Source organism: Rutidosis leptorrhynchoides, chromosome 6 (assembly GCF_046630445.1).
Source record: "Rutidosis leptorrhynchoides isolate AG116_Rl617_1_P2 chromosome 6, CSIRO_AGI_Rlap_v1, whole genome shotgun sequence".
In the NCBI taxonomy this organism is placed as follows: Eukaryota; Viridiplantae; Streptophyta; class Magnoliopsida; order Asterales; family Asteraceae; genus Rutidosis; species Rutidosis leptorrhynchoides.
The window spans coordinates 441,785,515-441,811,356 of NC_092338.1; the positions used below are offsets into that span (position 1 = coordinate 441,785,515).

At 33.8% G+C, this 25,842-nt stretch overlaps 1 protein-coding gene across 1 annotated transcript in view; it reads right to left on the reverse strand.

The window, feature by feature from the left end:
• Nucleotides 1–263: 263 nt before the first annotated feature.
• LOC139855331 (uncharacterized) overlaps nt 264–25,842 on the reverse strand; it is a 37,986-nt gene continuing 12,407 nt past the window's right edge. Inside the window, exons 9-11 of the mRNA XM_071844557.1 lie at nt 765–817; nt 599–686; nt 264–449 (exon numbers count right to left, since the gene is read on the reverse strand). Of these exons, the coding sequence (XP_071700658.1) occupies nt 264–449; nt 599–686; nt 765–817 (327 nt within the window). The remainder of the gene's footprint in view (nt 450–598; nt 687–764; nt 818–25,842) is intronic.

The following is a 25,842-nucleotide window of genomic DNA, read 5'->3' on the forward strand; positions in this document are numbered from 1 at the left end:
TTATATTGAAAAGTTAAGCATAAATGCATTGCAATGAATAAATATTTGCAAATGAAGAAAAAAAGAGTAATAGGTTGAAATCAAATTCGTATTTTCGTATTGTTATTAAAACAAAGGAAAAATTAAATAAAAACAATAAACTAAGATAAAATTAAATGTAATAACTTAATGGAGGCTGAAGACAAACGATAGAAATTATGAAACAAACGATAGAAATTAAAATAAAAAATGTGAAGATGCATAAGGATGGTAATGATAAATCATTACTCGACCGCCTCACTGTCTTCATCACAATTGATTTCTCCCATCCTTGCTATGTTCAAGGTTTCAAGATTTTTAACTGCTTTGTAGGAGCCTGAACTTCCTACATCATTTGATTCACTTTTTCTCTTCAAGGAGGCTGAAGACGGGGTCACATCAGTACCATCAGTGTTGTTGGAAGCAGGTACCTGTTTATTTCATAAATATGAATTCGTTTTAGTGCTCAATCAAAAAACAACAACTATAAATTGGCCCGATAAAATTCCAGTTAAACATATAATATACATTGTTCAACTATTTTACACTACATAATATTATAATTGTATGTTACAATTACCTTAGCAGATGGTGTATAATTCAAGTCATCATTTTGGACTATCTTCGCTTCCAACTCTTCACCAATTTCAGAAAGAACTATAGGGATCCTCGGTTATTTTATCAATGGTGTAAGCATCATAATCACTTTCATGATTAAAATTGGAGACACCACTTTGAACACATACTCCTTCAACAAAATTATCCCAATGTCATCAGGTACGACCGTTGGATTAGCCACCTAAGATCACAATTAAGCCATATTATGTAGTGTAATATGAATTATATGATCTATAATTCATTCATAAAAAAAAAGCATATATTTTGCATCTTTGTGGACAGCCACACAATACTCTTGTGACGCCCCATACAAAACCATCGTGTACGGATCATCAACAACAGGATCATTACAAGGTCAAACACTATATGCTGTTTGAAAACCAGTTTTGCATTCATGAAAAGATAGCGTTTTACAAAAGATGACTAGAAAACATTAACATGAGTACATAATACAAAGGTCATTACAAAGCTATTGTTTTGAAAATAACATAAGTTGCGAATGCAAAGTAAAGTTCCATGCTTGAGACATCTCTAAGTAATGCAGCGAAAGTCTAACACAGCAAGTCTGTAACAGCAAGTCTATAACAGCAAGTCTAACACCAAGACTGCAAGTTTAACAGCGGAAGCAACATCGTCTAAGCACCTGAGAAATACATGCTTAAAAAGTCAACAAGAATGTTGGTGAGCTATAGTTTAAGTTGTAACAGTAACGTAAGGTAGGCCACGAGATTTCAGTGCTTCAAACAAGCGTTTCAAATCAGTAATTCAAATCAGTATGATAAAGTATATGTATAACCGTGGGCACCCGGTAACTAGACTTAACGTTTATAACCCCCTGAAAGTACACTTGGAGAGTGCGTATGTTCACGAAGTATTAAACACCCGTTAAATGCTAGCGCGACTAGCCCGAGTGGGGATGTCAAACCCTATGGATTCATATCTAAGATTCGCGTTCACCGGTACAAAGACCAATGACTAAACGTTACCGTGCTAAAGGGAATATTTATGCCGTTATATAACCCACATACATACAAAGTTTAAGTACTCGTGCCTAACATGTAAAACGTATAAAAAGCGCATGTATTCTCAGTCCCAAAAACAATAAAAGTAGTAAAAAGGGATGCTATAACTCACAGTGAATAAGCAAGACAAGTTGTTATGAAAGTACGCAAGTAGTAAGTCGGTCCGAAAGGTCGTCAACCTAAGTAAAAGGTCACTAGGTCAGTAGGTTGTCTTTACAAGTTCAAATAGTTCATAATTAAGTTTAAGTGTCATCATCATCATCATTCATCATCATATAAGCTAAGTAAACTAGTCAAGTATAGAGGTCAAACAATAAGCTGATTCGGTCAGCTGCTACGGCCTCTACGTAAGTCGAAAAGACGCAAAATCAGTGGCTATGGCTCCGTATGGGAGTCCTATAGTTGCTGACCAATTTTTAGACTCAAACTCGTCTTAGTTTGACCGTGGTGACGGTCTGAGTGCGAGTAGGTCCGAATTTTCAGCACAACGTTACAAAGGAGTATTGACTTTCGGAAGGCCATAGATCCTAAACCGTAACTCGGTTTAAGACGAGGTCTAAACGGAAAATCATATACTCGAAACGAACTAACTGAAAATCAACTTTTCAGTAGCCTAGGTGGACTGATCAGACACGAAAAACAGAAGCTAAGGTGCTCCGGTGGGATTCTTAGTGCTTGATGCTCATCACGGTTCTCATCCTTGATGCTTGTAGCTTCAAGTGTACAACTCGTTGATGGCTTAGCATCACCTTGACTAAGAATTCACCATCAATACATAATATGTTAAGACCAAGTAAGAACACAACTCATTCATGAGTCTTAGATGAATGATGAACCAAGGTTACATCATATCCTTAGTCTTAACACCAATTCAAGTTACAATTACAACTAAAGCTACAAACTTTACATCAATTCAACAAGTATAAGCACAATCTAAGTCAAAAGAGATGATGGGACCCTAAACTAGAGAGCTTGGATCCATTTCACATAAGTTACAAGGTTACAAAGTGTCATAACCCGTCCTTAACCATAAGAACGTGTTAGATAACGTATGATTTCATTGCGAGGTATTGACCTCTATATGCGACATTTTTAAAAGAACAACTGCATATATTTTACATTACAAACCATAACTCTTATTTTAATACAAGCTTTAGACAATAAAAAGATGATTATCGTTTAGCGATAATCTTAGACTTACAAACTTTACATGTGATGATAACAATACGATTTCTAGCATATTTTACATTACAATTCCTCGGATATGCAGTTTTATTTTTGACACAAATATGCATACTCAAGATCTTGCTTAAATTCAACATGTTGCAGCGGAAGCTTCTAATTATCACCTGAGAATAGACATGTTTAAAACGTCAACATAAAGTTGGTGAGATATAGGTTTAATGCCGGCAGCAATATATATATAGACCACAAGATTTCATATATAAACGTTTTAATAAAAATATTCTAAGTGGTTGAGCACTTGGTAACCATACTTAACATTTAATCACGTCGCATATTCCCTTTATTATGAAATCTTACTACACCGTACCAAGTGTAGTCACGAAACGAAGTACTGTGCAACCGTTGAATACTGGTCGTCCAGTCCGGTTGGGGTTGTCAGGCCCGATAGATCTATCAACAGGATTCGCGTTTACAATACCGCTGTAAATAACAGTTACCAAGCTACAGGGAAGTATGCCAGTGGTACAACTCAACGTAGAATATATTTTTCAGTTACTTGTGTCCATATCGTAAAACATAAAATACATGTATTCTCATCCCGAAATATTTAGAGTTTAAAAGTGGGACTATATACTCACTTTCGTCTTGAAGATATGTAGTTTTGACTTGGTCTCCGATTGATATCACGAACCTATCCATATATAATATATCAATACCTTTTCTTTTTAAACAATCGTCACATATATATACTTGTAATACTTTTAATACTTTTAATAATTCCTTAGTCCGTAGTTAGCAGTCCGATGTTAGTAATTCAATTTTAAATGGTTCATTTTTAGGTGTTTAATAAACCCCCAACGAAATAAATAAAACCCCATCGTATATGTATTGGTCGAGATTAATCTTGACCCATGGTACCGGTGTTGTCAAATGACGTGTTGCGTACATAAAGTACCGGTGTTGTCAGATGACGTGTTGCGTACAATCATGGGAATTTTATGATTAATCTTCTCGTATTGTTTACGGGTGATCCTGAACCATATAAAATTAAATTATGAGTACATATATATGAAATATCATGTTATTTTAAAAATATGTGATTTATTTAATTTTCTCCAATTATTTTCGTAGCTAAACTAGTCTTAGATATCCGATCTCGTTTTGGTCATAGTTTCTTCGTTACAACTCCGTTTTCGTTGGTTCAACTTGCCACTTCCTTGGATCGAGTCCCTCTTTAAGAATATGAACTGTAAATACCTTAGTTTGTATTCGAAATCACAGGTCATAGGTCAAACTTTGGTGAAACTTATGAAGTTAATCATTTTCCATCATGTAAACAACCTTAAATGATTATTTTTCTAAAAATACTTATACTTTGAGTTAAATCATGAAATTTTTATGTGTTAACATATTCATAAGAAATATCATTTTTCCAGAATATAAACCTCCAATTCAAAGTTCAAAATAGTTTTTAATTATCCAACCCAAAACAGCTCCCGGTTACACTCCGACGTCGTAAAAACAGTTTTTAAGGTAATCTTTGAAAAACCAAGTTATACCTTGTTAAGTTAACATATATTTAAGTTATATTACAGGTCTTGAAGTATCTTAAAAGTTAAGTTAGAAGGATCTATTTAGTTTGCAAACAAGTTTGAAAATATTCAAACTATGTTCTTGTTGTTAAATCTTATACCACAAAATAAGATAGCTATATATATATGAATCGAATAAGGTTATGAACATAGTTACTACCTCAAGTTCCTTGGACAAGGTTGCTGTAAAAGAGGAGTAAAAAGCTAGAACCAAAAGGGTGATGGAATTGGATGAAAGATTGGAAGTAAGTTTGTGTTCTTGGAAGGATTTCTTGAAGTGTTGTTGTAAGAGTTTTCTTATGTTGATTAAGTAAGGTTTTTATGGCTAGATCTTCTTGGTAACTTGCTGGATGATTATGGAGTTTAAAGGTTAAGAAAGAGTGTGTGTTTTAGCTAAGATAATTGAAGTTAAAATGAATCAAAATGAGGATCCATGAAGACCCTTTAAAAACGTGATATGGGGGGGGGGGGCAAGGACAAAATTTTTAGCTTGTAATCTTGTGTATTTGTCAAACAATCATACAAAAGCAATTACCTCTACCTTAGGGCAGTAACAAGGGCTAGTTAGGTGGTGATTTGATGTGTATATACCAATAGTAAATACGTATAGGAGCTAGGTATGATACGAGTACTTATACTCTAGATATACGTATAGAAATTTTGTGAAAGATGGAATGAGGATTCAAATATAGCTATCTTTTGTGAATACACTTATATGGTTTTATGTATTTAAGTCCTTAAAAGTGATTAAATACATTACTTATACGATATATGTATAAACATTATAGATTATAAGTATTTATGTCAAATAACGTTACGTATGGTTATCGTTTTGAAAACTTAAGTTAGTAGTTTCAAAACATACTTATAACTTATTGTTATTAATACAAAATGAGGTATTAAAACATTCATTAATCATGTTAAATATGTATATATACATATATATACACAAACATATAATTATCATATATTGTATAGTTCGTGATATCATCGGTCAAACTAGACGGTCAAACGTTGTGTAAAACTCTTTTCGGAGACATAAATCTCAACAATTTGGATTGCTTATCATGTTGGTAAGGTTTAATTTATATAAATATTAATCTTATAAGTATAGAACGATCGAAAAAGTGCGGGTCATTATAGTACCTACCCGTTAAATAAATTTCGTCCCGAAATTTTAAAATTGTACCTATTTTGCGTCATCGGAAAACAAGTGTGGATATTTTTGTTTCATTTGATCCTCTCGTTCCCAAGTAAACTCGGGACCCCTTCGAGCATTCCAACGAACCTTAACGATCGGTATGTTGCTCTGCTTGAGCCGTTTAACTTCACGATCCATGATTTCGATTGGTTCTTCGATGAATTGTAGTTTCTCGTCGACATGGATTTCTTCAAGAGGAATGGTGAGGTCTTCCTTTGCAAGACACTTCTTAAGGTTTGAGACGTGAAAGGTATTATGTACTCCGGCGAGTTATTGCGGTAACTCGAGTCGATAAGCTACCGGTCCAATGCGTTCGATGATCTTGAACGGGCCTACATATCTTGGGTTCAGTTTACCCCTTTTTCCAAAACGTATTACACCTTTCCAAGGTGACACCTTTAACATAACCATGTCACCGATCTGAAACTCTAATGGTTTCCTTCGAACATCGGCGTAGCTCTTTTGGCGACTACGGGCTGTTTTCAATCTCTCCTTGATTTGTACTATCTTCTCAGTCGTTTCGTGTATGATCTCGGGACCAGTTAATTGTCGATCTCCTACTTCATTCCAACAAATAGGAGATCTACACTTCCTTTCGTACAATGCTTCGAATGGCGCAGCTTTAATGCTCGCATGATAACTATTATTATACGAGAATTCTGCTAATGGTAGATATTTATCCCATCCGTTTCCAAAATCGATCACACATGCCCTGAGCATGTCTTCAAGAGTCTGAATCGTTCTTTCACTCTGCCCGTCGGTTTGCGGATGATACGCGGTACTCATATCCAAACGAGTTCCTAGGGCCTCCTGTAGTGATTGCCAGAACTTTGATGTAAATCTACTATCACGATCGGATATAATGGAAATAGGTATTCCATGCCTTGAAACAACTTCCTTTATATACAATCGTAATAGTTTCTCCATTCTATCCGTTTCCTTTATAGGCAAGAAATGTGCAGACTTGGTGAGACGATCAACAATCACCCAAATGGTGTCGTATCCCCAGGCAGTCTTTGGTAACTTCGTGATGAAATCCATGGTAATACCATCCCATTTCCATTCTGGGATTTCTGGTTGTTGAAGTAACCCTGACGGCTTCTGGTGTTCTGCTTTGACCTTGGAACAAGTTAAACACTCCCCAACATATGTTGCAATGTTTGTCTTTAAGTTAGGCCACCAATAATGCGTCTTAAGATCTTGATACATCTTTCCGACTCCAGGATGTATTGAGTATCTTGTCTTATGTGCCTCGTTCAATATCAACTTCCTTAATCCACCCAACTTCGGTACCCAAATACGATTTGCAAAATATCGAATTCCATCTTCCCGTATAACGAGTTGCTTCTCATACTTCTTCATTATTTCATTCCCTACATTTTCTTTAGTAAGTGCTTCTCGTTGAATTTCTTTGATTTGTGAGTTGAGATTCATGCGAATTTTTAAGTTCATCGCTCGTACTCGAATTGGTTCTCGTTCCTTTCTGCTTAGAGCGTCGGCCACCACGTTCGCTTTCCCGGGATGATAACGAATTTCACAATCATAGTCATTTATTAACTCAACCCACCTACGTTGCCTCATGTTCAGCTGTTTTTGATCGAAAATATGTTGAAGGCTTTTATGATCAGTAAACACAGTGCATTTAACCCCATACAAGTAGTGTCTCCATATCTTCAATGCAAACACGACTGCTCCCAGTTCTAGATCATGCGTCGTATAATTCCGCTCGTGAATCTTTAATTGTCGGGATGCGTATGCAATAACTTTCTTCCGTTGCATAAGAACGCAACCAAAACCTTGTCGCGAAGCGTCACAATATATTTCAAAATCATCGTTCCCTTCTGGTAACGATAAAATAGGCGCCGTAGTCAACTTCTTTTTCAGTAATTGAAATGCACTCTCCTGCTCAGAAGTCCATTCATATTTCTTCCCTTTTTGCGTTAACGCTGTCAACGGCTTAGCTATTCGGGAAAAATCTTGAATAAACCTTCTATAATAACCGGCTAAACCCAAAAATTGGCGTATCTGCATTGGTGTCTTAGGAGTCTCCCATTTTTCAATGGCTTCAATTTTTGCTGGATCAACCTGAATTCCTTTGCTACTAACAACGTGGCCAAGAAATTTCACTTCTTTCAACCAGAAAGCACATTTAGAAAATTTAGCATATAGCTGTTCTTTTCTTAACAACTCTAATATCAACCTTAAATGCTGCTCATGCTCTTGCTCACTCTTGGAATAGATAAGAATATCATCAATGAAAACGATAACAAACTTATCTAGATATGGACTACAAACTCGATTCATGAGGTCCATGAATACAGCTGGCGCATTCGTCAATCCAAACGGCATGACCAAAAATTCGTAATGACCGTAGCGTGTCCGAAAAGCAGTTTTCGGTATATCTTCTTCTTTGACACGTAATTGATGATAGCCCGATCTTAGGTCAATTTTCGAGTACACACATGATCCTTGGAGTTGATCAAATAAGTCGTCAATTCTCGGTAGTGGATACCGATTCTTGATAGTTAACTTATTTAATTCACGATAATCTATACACATTCGGAAAGATCCGTCTTTCTTCTTGACGAATAAAATTGGAGCTCCCCACAGTGAAGTACTTGGTCGTATGTGATAATGCTAAAAACGAACATATATTTCATAGCATTATTCCTCAAGAAAGACAAGCTTTTAGTTGCAATTGTTCTATTTACAAGTGATATTCGTTTAAATAATAAAAGGTGAAGACAAAAGACAGATTCGACGAATTGAAGACGCAAACGACCAAAAAGCTCAAAAGTACAAAAGACAATCAAAGAGGTTCCAATTATTGATAAGAAACGTCTCGAAATTACAAGAGTACAAGATTCAAAACGCAAAATACAAAATATAAAATTGTACGCAAGGACGTTCGAAAATCCGGAACCGGGACCAGAGTCAACTCTCAACGCTCGACGCAACGGACTAAAAATTACAAGTTAACTATGTATATAAATATAATATAATATATAATTAATTATATTAATTATATATATATTATATTTATAAATAAAAAACCGTCGGCAGAGAAAAACTCCAAGGACTGAGCTGTAAAAGTAACCTCCGCGACTCGCGGAGTTTGAAGAGGTTTTCACCGCGAGTCGCGGAGCCCCAAATTTCAACTCTGCCTATAAAGCAAACCGAATTCTGATCAAAAATTCATATCTTTTTCTTCTCTTATCATACGTAAAATTTATATATATATATATATATAATTTATATTTTAATTTTAATTATAATTCTAATAATAAGGGTATGTTAGCGAATGTTGTAAGGGTGTAAGTCGAAATTCTGTCCGTGTAACGCTACGCTATTTTTAATCATTGTAAGTTATGTTCAACCTTTTTATATTAATGTCTCGTAGCTAAGTTATTATTATGCTTATTTAAAACGAAGTAATCATGATGTTGGGCTAATTACTAAAATTGGGTAATTGGGCTTTGTACCATAATTGGGGTTTGGACAAAAGAACGACACTTGTGGAAATTAGACTATGGGCTATTAATGGGCTTTATATTTGTTTAACTAAATGATAGTTTGTTAATGTTAATATAAAGATTTACAATTGGGCGTCCCTATAAATTACCATATACACTCGATCGGACACGATGGGCGGGGTATTTATATGTACGAATAATCGTTCATTTAACCGGACACGGGAATGGATTAATAGCCACTAGAATAATTAAAACAGGGGTGAAATTACATTCAAGGGTAATTGGTGTAATTGTTAACAAAGTAGTAAAACCTTGGTTTACACGCAGTCGATAACCTGGTGTATTCATTGAACAAAGTATTAAAACCTTGTTACAATTCGAATCCCCAATTAGTTGGAATATTTAACTTCGGGTATAATAATAATTTGACAAGGACACTTGCACTTTATATTTATGACTGATGGACTGTTATGGACAAAAACCAGACGGACATATTAAATAATCCAGGACAAAGGACAATTAACCCATGGGCATAAAACTAAAATCAACACGTCAAACATCATGATTACGGAAGTTTAAATAAGCATAATTCTTTTATTTCATATTTAATTTCCTTTATTTTATATTTAATTGCACTTCTAATTATCGCACTTTTATTTATTGTTGTTTAATCGCACTTTTAATTATCGTACTTTTTAATTATCGCAAGTTTATCGCACTTTTATTATTCACAATTTCATTATCGTTATTTACTTTAAGTTTTAATTTAAGTCTTTTATTTATTTAATATTTTACATTAGGTTTTAACTGCGACTAAAATCTTAAAATCGACAAACCGGTCATTAAACGGTAAAAACCCCCCTTTATAATAATAATATTACTTATATATATATTTGTATTTTTATAAAAGTAAACTAATATAGCGTTGAGCTTTGTTTAAAGATTTCCCTGTGGAACGAACCGGACTTACTAAAAACTACACTACTGTACGATTAGGTACACTGCCTATAAGTGTTGTAGCAAGGTTTAAGTATATCCATTCTATAAATAAATAAATATCTTGTGTAAAATTGTATCGTATTTAATAGTATTTTCGCACTAAAAATAATACTATTTTATATACACCTCGCATAACATCAAGTATTTTTGGCGCCGCTGCCGGGGATTATCTTAAAAGCCGGAAGCGCAACGCTAATAAAAAAAAAAGATTTTTAGTTAACTTTTATTAAAATTCGTTTTTGTAAAAATACGTTTTAATTATTCAAAAATATAAAAAGAAAAACAAAAATATATGTATTTTTAAGATTTTGTTAAATATTTAAGTTTTATAAGTTTCTTTATTTTTATTTTAGTTTATAAAAATATAAGTTTTATTTTAAAATCTTTTATTTATTTAAAAACAGAAAACAGAAAATAAAAAAAAATAAATAAAGAAAAACGCGTAAAAATTCAAACCTGTCAGCTGAATTCTGGAACCCCGCGACTCGCGGGGTTTGATGCTTTAATTGCCGCGACTCGCGGAGCCTTTCTGACAGGCGACAAAAAACCCTAAACCAGCATTAATTACGGGTTTTAATTAATTATTATTATTATTTAAACCTAATTATTATTATTATTATTATTATTAGTTTTATTTTAAGATATACTTTTTATTTAATTTGTTTTATTTAGTATTAATTAGTTTAATTAATTTGTAAAATTAGTAGTTTTATTAAATAAATAATATAAAAATAATATTTTTATAAAAATTGTACTTTTTACAACTTTTTGTATATTTTTATATTTTGTCCCTTTTTAATCGTTGTAGCATAATATTTGTATTTTTCTCTCATATTTAATTTTAAACTTAGTTTTTGCTATAGTTATTTTTACTCCTAGATTTTTAGGCTTTGCCATAGAATTCCTTAAGTGCTTTTTCTTTAGACTAAGATTTAGGTGCTTTAGAATTTTGCGACGCCTTTTTAAGTTTTAGTTTCTTTTTAAGTTATTTCCATTTGGAATTTAGTTTCTCCTGTAAGCTTTAATATTTTTAGACCTTTTACTATGTATCAATTATCATTCCAATTAGTAATTTCAATTTGCGATTATAATTTTAAGTTAGTTGTAGTAATAAGGTTAGGTTAGTTAAGTATTTTTAAGTTTTTATAAGTTTCTTTTATTTTTCCGTCACCTTTTATTTTTCAACCATTTTTTCTTTTTCAACCTTTTTCGACAAACTCTTTTTCTCTCTTATTTCTCGCCATTCTAGTTTTTAGGACTTAGAATTTTTTCTACTTCTTATCTAAATTTCTTAAAATTACGAAAATTTATTTTAAGTGGTTAAATTAATCGACATCAAAATTTTCTGGTTCGTAGTAATAGTTGGATTTGTACGTGGACCGGGTTATTGGAGCCAAACAGTCCTCAATTATATTGAGACCAAACGAATCCTGCCCCTCTGCTGCATCTTTTGGCTATTCGAAACGTGGGCAAAATCAGAAAAGTCTATTGATTGGATAACTTATTATAATTTTTCTTTCCTTTTTAAAACTAATAGGATATTCAGTGAATGCACCGAGCAAGACGTTCATCACCTTTTGTACGTTCACCACCTGTAACTAGATCAAGACATTTAGCAAATATAACCGCCGTTGATTTTTCTTTAGAATCGTCATCCAGTAGACAAAGTACTTCAGTTCAAATTTTCGATAATCCATTTTTTGAACCCAACATCACAATTGAGAATCCAGAGAATATTCAGGAACGGTTCGTAGATCCTGAACCATTAAACTTTCCTCCGGAACCACCAATCATTCAAAAAGAGATTGTTGAGGAACGAACCATTAAAACAGAATCATCTAGTGATACCGATTCAACAAATTCAATTATGGAGAATCTGGAACCTTTAAGTATGGAAGACCGAATGAGAGCTAAACGCACTGGCCAAGGTCACGCAATTACTCATCCAGACATTAATGCGCCAGATTATGAAATCAAAGGACAAATTCTACATATGGTGACTAATCAATGCCAATTTAGTGGTGCGCCGAAGGAAGATCCAAATGAACATCTACGTACCTTTAATAGGATCTGCACACTATTTAAAATCCGAGAAGTGGAGGATGAACAGATATATATCATGTTATTTCCCTGGACTTTAAAGGGAGAAGCCAAAGATTGGTTGGAATCGTTTCCTGAAGGGGCGATCGATACATGGGACGTTTTAGTTGACAAATTTCTTAAACAATTCTTTCCTGCATCTAAAGCCGTAAGACTTCAAGCAGAAATTGTTACGTTCACACAGAAGCCAAATGAAACTCTATATGAGGCGTGGACAAGATATGGAAAGTTATTAAGAGGATGTCCGCAACATGGTTTAGACACCTGTCAAATAGTACAAATATTCTACCGAGGATGCGACATCACTACAAGGAAAGACATAGATATAGCAGCTGGTGGTTCTATTATGAAGAAAACCGAAACTGATGCTTACAAAATTATTGATAATACTGCTTCCCACTCACATGAGTGGCACCAAGAAAAAGATATCATTAGATCATCTAAAGCAGCTAGAGCCGATTCTAGTCATGACTTAGATTCCATTTCCGCAAAGATAGATGCTGTAGAGAGACGAATGGAAAAGATGACTAAGGATATTCACTCAATACGAATTAGTTGTGAGCAGTGTGGAGGACCACATTTGACAAAAGATTGTCTCAGTATTGAATTAACAATGGAACAAAGAGAGAATATTTCATACATAAACCAAAGGCCTGGAAATAATTATCAGAATAATTATCAACCGCCAAGACCGATTTACAATCAAAACCAGAATTATAACCGAAATATTCCATACAACAACCAACAAAGTCCTAGCAATCAACAAGTATCCAATAATACTTATAATCATCAAAGACCTAATTTTCAAAACAAACCACCACAACAAACCGATGATAAAAAACCAAATTTAGAAGATATGATGACGAAGCTAGTTGAAACTCAAACGCAGTTTTTCACATCTCAGAAACAAACCAATGAACAAAATGCTCAAGCATTTAGAAATCAACAAGCTTCTATTCAAAATCTGGAACAAGAAGTAAGTAACCTAGCAAGGTTAATAGGTGAAAGAAAACCGGGAAGTCTACCTAGCGATACAAATGCTAACCCCAGGAATGAAACAGCTAAAGCTATTACCACAAGAAGTGGTACAACACTTAAACCACCTGAAATACCTGTAACTTCTGATGAAACCATTCCTACTCCACAAGAACCACAACCTGATCAAGATAAGGAAAAAGAACCGGTAGTTGAAAAGGTTAATGAAGATAACACAGTTAAGGATAAACCTTATGTTAAACCATACCAACCACCACTTCCTTACCCGAGTAAAATGAAGAAAGAAAAACTTGAAGCCGAGCAATCCAAATTCTTGGATATGTTTAAACAGATAAATGTAAATCTTCCTTTCATTGATGTGATTTCAGGAATGCCTAGATATGCTAAATTCTTGAAAGATCTAATCTCAAATAGAAAGAAAATGGAAGAACTCTCGGCTGTTACTATGAATGCTAATTGTTCAGCAGTGCTGTTGAATAAGATACCAGAAAAACTATCTGATCCAGGAAGTTTCACAATTCCATGTTTTCTGGGTAGTCTTAGTTCAATAGAAGCATTGGCAGACTTAGGTGCTAGTATAAATCTAATGCCGTATTCACTATACGCTAAACTAGACCTTGGAGAATTGAAACCAACCAGAATAAGCATACAACTAGCCGATAGATCAATAAAATATCCTAGAGGGATAATGGAGAACATGCTAGTTAAAGTTGGTACTTTAGTATTTCCAGTAGATTTTGTTGTTTTGGACATGGAAGAAGATTCTCAAGTTCCTCTCATATTAGGAAGACCATTCTTAAACACGGCTAAAGCAATGATAGACGTGTTCGGTAAGAAACTGACCCTAAGTATAGAGGATGAGAGTGTTACCTTTTCAGTTGATAGAGCAATGCAACAACCACAATCTGCAGATGATACATGTTATTATATTCAAACTATAGATGCACATGCAGAATTATTAGAAGAATTTCCAGAATTACAAGGAACAGGAGAATGTTCTTTAGGAGAAGGTAATGAACCAATTGATGAAGCTGAAATGTTAGCTACACTTATAGCTAATGGATATGAACCAACAACAGAAGAAATTCAAATGCTAAAAGAAGAAGACAGATATCGATATAAATCCTCGATAGAAGAACCTCCGAAATTAGAGTTAAAGCCACTTCCAAACCATTTGGAATACGCTTATTTACATGGTGAATCTGAATTACCTGTAATAATATCATCTTCTCTTACTGAAAATGAGAAATCACAACTCATTTCTGTGTTAAAAGCTCATAAACCAGCCATTGCATGGAAGATTCATGATATTAAAGGAATAAGTCCTTCGTATTGCACACATAAAATCCTTATGGAAGAGGGTCATAAAACGTATGTGCAACGCCAACGAAGACTAAATCCTAATATGCAAGATGTAGTTAAGAAAGAGATTATTAAACTGTTAGATGCAGGTTTAATTTATCCAATCTCTGATAGTCCATGGGTAAGCCCAGTTCAATGCGTACCTAAGAAGGGTGGCATGACTGTCATTACAAATGAGAAAAATGAGCTTATTCCTACTAGGACTGTAACAGGATGGCGTGTATGTATTGATTATAGAAAATTAAATGACGCCACCAGAAAAGATCACTTTCCCTTACCTTTCATAGATCAAATGTTGGAAAGATTAGCCGGAAATAGTTACTATTGTTTTCTAGATGGATTTTCCGGATATTTTCAAATTCCAATAGCACCCGAGGACCAAGAGAAAACCACATTCACGTGCCCTTATGGTACTTTTGCTTACAAAAGAATGCCATTTGGACTTTGCAACGCCCCTGCAACCTTTCAAAGGTGTATGATGGCGATTTTTCATGACATGATAGAAGAATGCATGGAAGTATTCATGGATGACTTTTCAGTCTTCGGTGATACATTTAAATCATGTCTAGTTAATCTGGAACGAATGCTAATTAGATGCGAAAAATCAAATCTAGTACTTAATTGGGAGAAATGCCATTTCATGGTTAAAGAAGGCATCGTTCTTGGACATAAAATTTCAAAAGAAGGAATTGAAGTGGATAGAGCTAAAGTAGATGTAATTGCTAAACTTCCACATCCCACAAATGTTAGAGGAGTTAGGAGTTTTCTAGGGCATGCCGGTTTTTACCGACGTTTCATAAAAGATTTTTCTAAAATTGCCACTCCTATGAATAAACTCCTAGAAAAGGATGCTCCATTCATCTTTTCAGATGAGTGTATCAAATCTTTTAATATTCTTAAAGAGAAACTCACTAATGCGCCGATCATGATAACACCAAATTGGAATCTACCATTTGAACTAATGTGCGATGCAAGTGATTTTGCAATGGGAGCCGTTTTAGGACAAAGGATTGAAAAACGATTTCAACCTATATATTATGCTAGTAAGACGTTACAAGGAGCACAAACGAACTATACAACTACTGAAAAAGAACTCCTTGCTATTGTCTTTGCTTTTGACAAATTTCGATCATATCTCGTTCTAGCAAAAACGGTGGTCTATACAGACCATTCTGCTCTTAGATACCTATTTTCAAAACAAGATGCTAAACCAAGATTAATCCGTTGGATCTTACTCTTACAAGAGTTTGATATTGAAATCCGAGATAAAAGAGAAGCAGAAAATCTCGCCGCTGATCATCTTTCTCGTCTTGAAAATCCCGAATTAGAAGTTCTAAATGAATCGGCCATACAAGACAACTTTCCTGATGAATATCTATTGAAGATAGATTATAAAGAAATCCCATGGTTTGCAGACTATGCAAACTACTTAGTTTGTGGATTCCTTGAAAAAGGATTATCGTACCAAAGACGAAAGAAATTCTTCAGTGATATAAAACACTATTTCTGGGAAGATCCACATCTGTTTAAAAGTTGTCCCGATGGAATAATACGCCGATGTGTATTTGGAGATGAAGCTAGTAAAATTTTAAACCATTGTCACACAGGACCAACAGGAGGGCATTATGGGCCTCAACTAACAGCAAGAAAAGTTTATGAAGCTGGATTCTATTGGCCTACAATTTACAAAGACGCACACCTTCTTTTCAAATCCTGTGATGCATGTCAAAGGGCCGGAAAAATAAGTCAACGTGATGAAATGCCACAAAATGTCATCCAAGTATGTGAAGTATTTGACATTTGGGGTATTGACTTTATGGGTCCATTTCCAAAATCTAATAATAATCTATATATACTCGTAGCCATTGATTATGTATCTAAATGGGCGGAAGCACAAGCTCTCCCAACTAACGATGCACGAGTTGTAGTCAACTTTTTAAAACGTCTTTTTGCAAGGTTTGGAACACCGAAAGCTTTAATAAGTGATCGGGGAACTCATTTTTGTAATAATCAACTTGAGAAAGTTCTTAAAAGATATGGAGTAACTCATAAAATCTCCACCGCATATCATCCACAAACAAGTGGACAAGTTGAAAATACCAACCGAGCTTTAAAACGTATTCTAGAGAAAACCGTAGGATCAAATCCGAAGGAATGGTCCATTAAATTGGAGGATGCACTCTGGGCTTTTAGAACAGCCTACAAAACTCCAATTGGAACCACACCTTTTAGACTTGTTTATGGAAAAGCATGTCATCTTCCAGTAGAAATTGAACACAAAGCATTTTGGGCTTTGAAGACATGTAATCTTGATTTACATGAAGCCGGACGTCTACGATTAAGTCAACTAAATGAATTAGAAGAATTAAGACATGAAGCATACGAAAATTCGTTAATCTATAAAGAAAGAACGAAGAAATGGCATGATAAAAGAATCAGAAGTTCAAAAGAATTTAAAGAAGGAGACAGAGTTCTTCTTTTCAATTCACGATTCAAGCTATTTCCTGGAAAATTGAAATCAAGATGGTCTGGACCATTCATAGTCAAAAGAGTTTTCCCATACGGAACGATAGAATTAATAAATTCTAATGGGATTGAATTTAAAGTTAATGGTCACAGAGTTAAACATTACATACATGGTCCAATGGAAGTCGACAACGAAGTTAATCACAATTTCGACACCACAGCTAACTAAGTGTGGGGAGAATCAAGTCTTTAAAGGATAATATGTATTTCTGTTAGAGTTAGATTGTCTGTTTTCGTGTAGTTCTCGAAAATGGAACCTGAATGGTCTTTCCCTAGCAGACCCTAAAGAACTAGTCTTCTCCCCCCATTCTGAATTTTTATTTTTTTTAGGTTTTTACAAAATGAAGACTGCCTGTGAACTAAACCATGGTCTAATGCTACACGCTTTGATCACTAAAAGAAATAATGACATACTCCCGAGTGAAATAGTATCAGTAATCAGAGAAAGAATGGACGGAGTTAGAAAAGAATCCAGATGCGAAGATAATAAGTTACAATTTGGTAAAGGAAAATCAAAATCCGCAGCGAAAAGAAGAGCACGACACCTAGAAAGATGTCACAAATGCAGAAAATGGTCACATGGAGGTAAATGTTCAAATAATCAAACCTATTCAAATACCGAATTTGTTACTTTATGCAGAGACGGACCGTTCATATGTTTAGAAGAAAAGATACTGAATGCTCGAGGTTATGCCTATGTAGCCATGGAAAACCAATTAAACCGACTATCTTATGAATGGGATAGATCATATAACTAAGAAATCTATTTCACAGGTATGTCTGTACAGTTTTTAGTTTTTATTTTTATTTTTAACCTTTTGATAATAAACGCTAATTTGTTCGCTAAAAAGTATTAAATTGGTATTAAATAAAATTAGGTTTGGCGACCGAAATTATTGATATCATTCAAAAATTTATTACATCACTGCGAAATTTAACGTTTATTCTTAAGGTATAAATATCTTTAATCAATCAACCCAAAATATTTCAAAAATTCGTCATGAGTTAAATTAGGTCTTGGAACCGAAATTACTTTACCGAAAAGAGGGGCGCATATTTTTGATAATATTTGATTGATTAAAGTGGGATAAAAAGACAAAAAGATTTTTAATTTTATTTTTACCATGTTTTTAATCTTAATATTTAAATCTTAAATTAATATTGTAAACTTTGTAAAAACAATATATTTTAAAATTGTAAATATTTGAAAAATTAATATAAATTTGGAGTGAATTTATAATATGAATTTTTAAATTAAGTTTGGTGTGAATTTTTAAAATATAAATTTTTAATTTTATGCATTTTAAATTTTAAGTTTGGTGTGAATTTTTAATTTTTAATTTTTAATTTTTAATTTTGAATTTTATATTTAAGTTGTGTGAATTTAAAAAACAAAAATTTACTTTATCTCATTAAGTTAAGAATATGATTTTTAAAATTCGTCGTAAGTTGAAGACTAGGTCTTTGAACCGAAATTGCTTTACCCGAGGGAGGGACGAGAACTTTTATTATCATTATTTTTAATCTTATTAATTTAAAGTATGCCAAAAACATTGAAAAAACCCAAAAATCTTAGCTTTTAAAACAATCGCTACAAAAAGACAAATTTTAAAATTTTGTCGAGAGACGGACTAGGACATCGATCCGAAACGACCTCGTCCTAAATAATAAGGGAAACAAAATTTTAAATTAATTTCTTAATTGTTTTATAAGTTAAAGATAAAAAAAAAAAAAAAAAAGTTTGAAAAGGAAATCTCCGCGACTCGCGGAGGGACCAAAACCCAGAAAAAAAATAAAACGTAAAAACAGATCAGTTCACTCCCCCACCCAAAAACACTGCGAAAAACTGCACACGAAATACACGAAAAAAAAACCCCCAAAATCACAATTTTTAACCGTTAATCACCAAATCTTTTGCTAAAATCATGTTGAGAAGGATGCTATCTAAGAATTACTCAAGAAAAACGGTAAATTTCTACACCTAAACACCATTTAATTCGAAATTAAGTGTTATTGAGCTATTTTTTCCCCAATTTGATTTTAATGCTTTTTAGTGTAATTAGACTTAAATTGTTTATGTATTATGCTTGTATAACCTAGATTGATGCTGTTTAACATGATTAGAAGCCTTAAACTTCAAATTTTGAATAATCTAGGGTTTGTGTTCTTGAGCAATTTGGGGCTTTTTGATATAAACAGGTTATGGCCGATTTTTTTCATGAATTGTTGCTAAATTAAGTAGTGTAACATGTTTAGGTAGTTAAATGATCCAAACTTTGAGCCTAAACATGATTTTGAGAATTAAAGTGGACTTTTTCAAGTCTAAAATTCATGAACTTGATTTTTGAAAGATAATGCCATTTGAGACTTGTTTAATTGCTAGTAATGATTATTTTGACATGTTATTTGAGTTGAATGCTTATGAACTTGGTGAACATTTTCGTATATGCTTATTTGAAAAAGTGTAGATTTGATAAAAATGTGAAAATGAGCTTAAGTTTGATATAAATTGATAATATCATTGTAATTATTTTGATTGATGATTTTGCTGACACTAATGCATATTTGGATGCACAAAAATTGTGTTTGATGTGTTTTGCAGAATGAAAGGGGTGAATCTTCATCCCAAGCCCGCAATGCTCCTGCTGAGAATTTGGAACAACAGGAGGTGGATAACTACTACAAGCAGGATGTACCTCATCCAGTCATGACTTTTTCCGATATGCACTTGGAAGAGTTGCACCCGAACCTGAGATTTGACAGACTTTGGATAGATTATCCAAAATATCAACGGGGTTTGCATACTCTTCATTCCAAGATTGTTGAGGTACCGAGGGTCATAGAATGGGGACCCTTAGAAGCTGTAGAATTGGCCGGGCCAATTAGGGAATTACTTGTACAGAGGTATGGTAATTCTTCTTTTAATGACTGGATATGTTTATTCACCATACGCAGACCTGTATATAAAGTATGGTGTGAAGAATTGTTATGTAGTATAGAGTTGAATGATCGGGTAGCTAGTTTAACCGATCGTTCTTTTATTAGATTTTTGTTAGGCGGTTCGATGCGCCACATGTCTTTACTGGACATGGCTCAGGCTTTACGTATATATACGCCTGAGGAGTTAGCGTCTGCCGATTGTAGAGGATTGATACTAAACGGTAGAAAGATAGATGAGAATTTTGATACACACGGTGTGTGGAGTCAAATGACAAGCCATCACCGTTTCAAAGGGGGAAATTACTCTTATTTGGATATAGATAGAGCCGAATTAAGAGTGATACATAGGTTTTTAGCTAATTCGATTACACAAAGGGGTAAGAACAAAGAAAAAGTAAATGAACAGGATTTGTTTTACCATATGTGTATTCGAGACCCACAAAGCGCTGTAAGTATACCATATTGTGTGGGTTATTATTTATCAGCTATGGTTCGGGGGATGCGACCACATAGCATAATAGGAGGTGGTATTTTTATTACTTTGATTGGTGAATATCTCGGTGTGGATATAAGTCGGGGGGGATTATTACTAGAAGAGCCGGAACCCCGCGATACTATAGGTTTAAATGTATACCATGGTGCGAAAGTTTTGAAGAGGCGAAATAACGCCGCAGTACGATACCATGGTAGACATCCACAGGTGGAGAGAAACCAGCAACAAGGTAATGTAGGAGGGGGGAATGAGATGCAAGAAATGCATAGGTTTATAGCTTCTCAGGAATACGAAAATGCTAGACAGAGAGCATTTGAAGATTGGCAAGTTCATCAGAACCAGATCATAGCTCATTGCCAACATATAGGTAGAAACTATATTCCTACACCGAAACCCATCTTTCCTCCTTGGTCTATAGAGATGCAGCCACCATATCCTACGTATGACCCTGCCGAAGCATTCTATAGCACTTATGGTTATGCCTGGAACCCCTATTGGTACTAATATCATCCTTAGTTTACTTATTATTTTTTTTTTTTTGTAATTTGTAATTATTGATATGTTTAATACTTTTAATTAATATTGTAATCATTTTTATAATTATCTAACTTTTATTCTTAGATTTTAATAATTTTTTAATGTGGGGTAATATACCAAACTTCAAAAATATGTATATATGTTTGCAGTTTATCTTATGTACACAACAGGGTAAAACAACGCATTTTCAAAGACTGGCATTAAGTTCAGCAAAAGCAACTAATTTTGACGACAAGATGCAAAATATATGTGAAATAACAACAAGACGGAATGAACAAATGATGTGCACCATTTATCATTCAGCAAACAAACGCCAATATATTTGGAAACTTTGGTAAAATTTAATCATTTTCACACTAATCACCCTCAATAATTTAAATTGTTACTGATTTCTTGCAAATGAGGGCATTGCAAGATCTTAAGTGTGGGAAGGGGTTAAATTCTTTCGGATTTTAAAATTTTTTTACTTTATACACTTGGTTACCATTAAAAATACTAGTAAAGCAGTAGTTGTATTAGAATCTAGTGCTCTCTGATAAAAAAGAACAGCCCTAGTCTTATATACTGACTACCCAATTCTAGTAAAATTTTTCAATTAAATGAATTCAAATCATGTTTAAACATATTTATGAACGATAAAACTAGGTTTTAACACCGAAATTATTGTTACCTCGGAAAGGACATAAATTAAGAAACAAACTAAAATGTCAAAATTCATTTAAAATGGAATAGAGGACGATAAAAAGAAAAATAAAAAGCCAAGTGTGGGAAAATTTACCAAATTATTTTAAACATATGTCACATATATCTGTAACAAATAACTGAAAATACTTTTGCTTTGGACTAAACTAAACTGTTTTACCCGATGAAAGAAAAGAAGAGATGGATCTATACGATGAATCAATTCCATCATTAAAAGGAAGTAAAGTCTTCCGAAAAAGACACGCGCTTCTTGATTTAGGTCATGAAGTTGTCGTTCAGACCAGCTGTAGGTTGACGAAAAATCTAGAAAAGTTATCACTAAAATCAGCAGGAAATCCACGGACCTCAGCATTAAACAGGGTCGCCAAGTGGTCAGATTTATCCTAACCATGAGAAGGATTTATCTCATACAATGGGGGGGCACCATGCAAATTAGCTGGATAAGACTAATGAATCAGATCCCCAGAAAGGATAATCTCCTTAAAGATTAAAAATCAGCTTTTAAGACTGATATTACTCAATCCTAGAGATTGACCTTAAAGATTGAGAATTACAAACTCATGGAATTCGATGATATCTAAACTCGAGCTTAAACGAGAAAATATTTTGATCAAAATTACAAACCGATTTGTTTTCTGAAAACCCTATTTTCAATGCGTTCATTACCATTGAACGTAAAATCCTAGGAATTCACCTGGAATTCATTAGGTCACCTGAACTAAATCGGGTGTCAACCGTAAGAACGGTGGTTGCATAGCATGGTCAAAGACAGGACCTTGTGCCAGACCGAAAAATTATAAGGGTGAGCTTTACTATTGCTCCTACCAAGGATAGTAATTGCGTCCGACACGTTATAGACCATAATCAAAAGCCTGTCACGGGACATTGCCTTAACAGTTGCTTGTTCAACGCTTTCCTTTACAACCGGACGGTAGTTTACCGAAAGGTAATATACGGGACAAGTAAACTGGACGTGTTGCTTTCAAAATACAAGGTTAGCAAGTGGGTGACACAAAACCGCAAGTTTTGAGCTAAAATTTTCAAATCTGAAACCCACCAAACCCACAAAAATATTTTGCAAACACCGGTAAAGGGTTATTCCGGAAAACTTATCTAGGGTAAAAACTAGATTTAATTTTCAAAAGATCAAATGTTTTCATAAAGATCCAATTTCCTTAATGGATCTAAATTTTTATAGTGATGTGGGACTGTAAACCATATCGTTACTACCATTGTTTATACCGCCGTATAGAAATCACTGATGTACAAAGTGTGAAGAATAAAGAAGTGATTCTAGTATTTCAAGACGATATTGCTTGAGGACAAGCAACGCTCAAGTGTGGGAATATTTGATAATGCTAAAAACGAACATATATTTCATAGCATTATTCCTCAAGAAAGACAAGCTTTTAGTTGCAATTGTTCTATTTACAAGTGATATTCGTTTAAATAATAAAAGGTGAAGACAAAAGACAGATTCGACGAATTGAAGACGCAAACGACCAAAAAGCTCAAAAGTACAAAAGACAATCAAAGAGGTTCCAATTATTGATAAGAAACGTCTCGAAATTACAAGAGTACAAGATTCAAAACGCAAAATACAAAATATAAAATTGTACGCAAGGACGTTCGAAAATCCGGAACCGGGACCAGAGTCAACTCTCAACGCTCGACGCAACGGACTAAAAATTACAAGTTAACTATGTATATAAATATAATATAATATATAATTAATTATATTAATTATATATATATTATATTTATAAATAAAAAACCGTCGGCAGAGAAAAACTCCAAGGACTGAGCTGTAAAAGTAACCTCCGCGACTCGCGGAGTTTGAAGAGGTTTTCACCGCGAGTCGCGAAGCCCCAAATTTCAACTCTGCCTATAAAGCAAACCGAATTCTGATCAAAAATTCATATCTTTTTCTTCTCTTATCATACGTAAAATTTATATATATATATATATATAATTTATATTTTAATTTTAATTATAATTCTAATAATAAGGGTATGTTAGCGAATGTTGTAAGGGTGTAAGTCGAAATTCTGTCCGTGTAACGCTACGCTATTTTTAATCATTGTAAGTTATGTTCAACCTTTTTATATTAATGTCTCGTAGCTAAGTTATTATTATGCTTATTTAAAACGAAGTAATCATGATGTTGGGCTAATTACTAAAATTGGGTAATTGGGCTTTGTACCATAATTGGGGTTTGGACAAAAGAACGACACTTGTGGAAATTAGACTATGGGCTATTAATGGGCTTTATATTTGTTTAACTAAATGATAGTTTGTTAATGTTAATATAAAGATTTACAATTGGGCGTCCCTATAAATTACCATATACACTCGATCGGACACGATGGGCGGGGTATTTATATGTACGAATAATCGTTCATTTAACCGGACACGGGAATGGATTAATAGCCACTAGAATAATTAAAACAGGAGTGAAATTACATTCAAGGGTAATTGGTGTAATTGTTAACAAAGTAGTAAAACCTTGGTTTACACGCAGTCGATAACCTGGTGTATTCATTGAACAAAGTATTAAAACCTTGTTACAATTCGAATCCCCAATTAGTTGGAATATTTAACTTCGGGTATAATAATAATTTGACAAGGACACTTGCACTTTATATTTATGACTGATGGACTGTTATGGACAAAAACCAGACGGACATATTAAATAATCCAGGACAAAGGACAATTAACCCATGGGCATAAAACTAAAATCAACACGTCAAACATCATGATTACGGAAGTTTAAATAAGCATAATTCTTTTATTTCATATTTAATTTCCTTTATTTTATATTTAATTGCACTTCTAATTATCGCACTTTTATTTATTGTTGTTTAATCGCACTTTTAATTATCGTACTTTTTAATTATCGCAAGTTTATCGCACTTTTATTATTCACAATTTCATTATCGTTATTTACTTTAAGTTTTAATTTAAGTCTTTTATTTATTTAATATTTTACATTAGGTTTTAACTGCGACTAAAATCTTAAAATCGACAAACCGGTCATTAAACGGTAAAAACCCCCCTTTATAATAATAATATTACTTATATATATATTTGTATTTTTATAAAAGTAAACTAATATAGCGTTGAGCTTTGTTTAAAGATTTCCCTGTGGAACGAACCGGACTTACTAAAAACTACACTACTGTACGATTAGGTACACTGCCTATAAGTGTTGTAGCAAGGTTTAAGTATATCCATTCTATAAATAAATAAATATCTTGTGTAAAATTGTATCGTATTTAATAGTATTTTCGCACTAAAAATAATACTATTTTATATACACCTCGCATAACATCAGTATGAATCCACGATCCAGTAATTCTTTTAACTGACTCTGAAGTTCTTTTAACTCGGACGGTGCAAGTCTATATGGAGCACGGGCAACCGGTGCAGCTCCTGGTACAAGATCTATTTGAAATTCTACAGATCTAAATGGAGGTAATCCCGGCAACTCTTCCGAAAATACTTCAGGAAAATCTCTTGCCACAGGCACGTCATTGATGCACTTCTCTTTTTCTTTCTTTTCGGCTTTATTAACATGTGCTAAGATAGCATAGCACCCTTTCTTCAAGCACTTTTGAGCTTTCAAATAACTAATGAGTTTTAGCTTTGAGTTACCCTTCTCTCCATAAATCATTACTGGCATTTTATCCTTACGAGGAATGCGAATTGCCTTCTTGGCGCACACAACTTCAGCTCCTATTTTGGACATCCAGTCCATGCCGATTATTACATCAAAACTTCCTAATTCTACGGGTATCAAATCAATCTTAAATGTTTCTCCGGCTAAATTTATTTTACAATCACGGCAAATTTTATCGGCTTTAATTAGTTTACCATTATCTAACTCAATCATGTACTTAGCATCTAGAGGTAATGATGAACAATTCAATTTAGCGTGAAAGTCTCTACACACGTAACTTCTATCAGCACCAGTATCAAATATAATAGATGCGGATAAGTTATTAATGGTAAACGTACCCGTAACAAGCTCCGGGTCTTCACATGCCTCTCTAGCATTAATAACAAATGCTCTCCCACG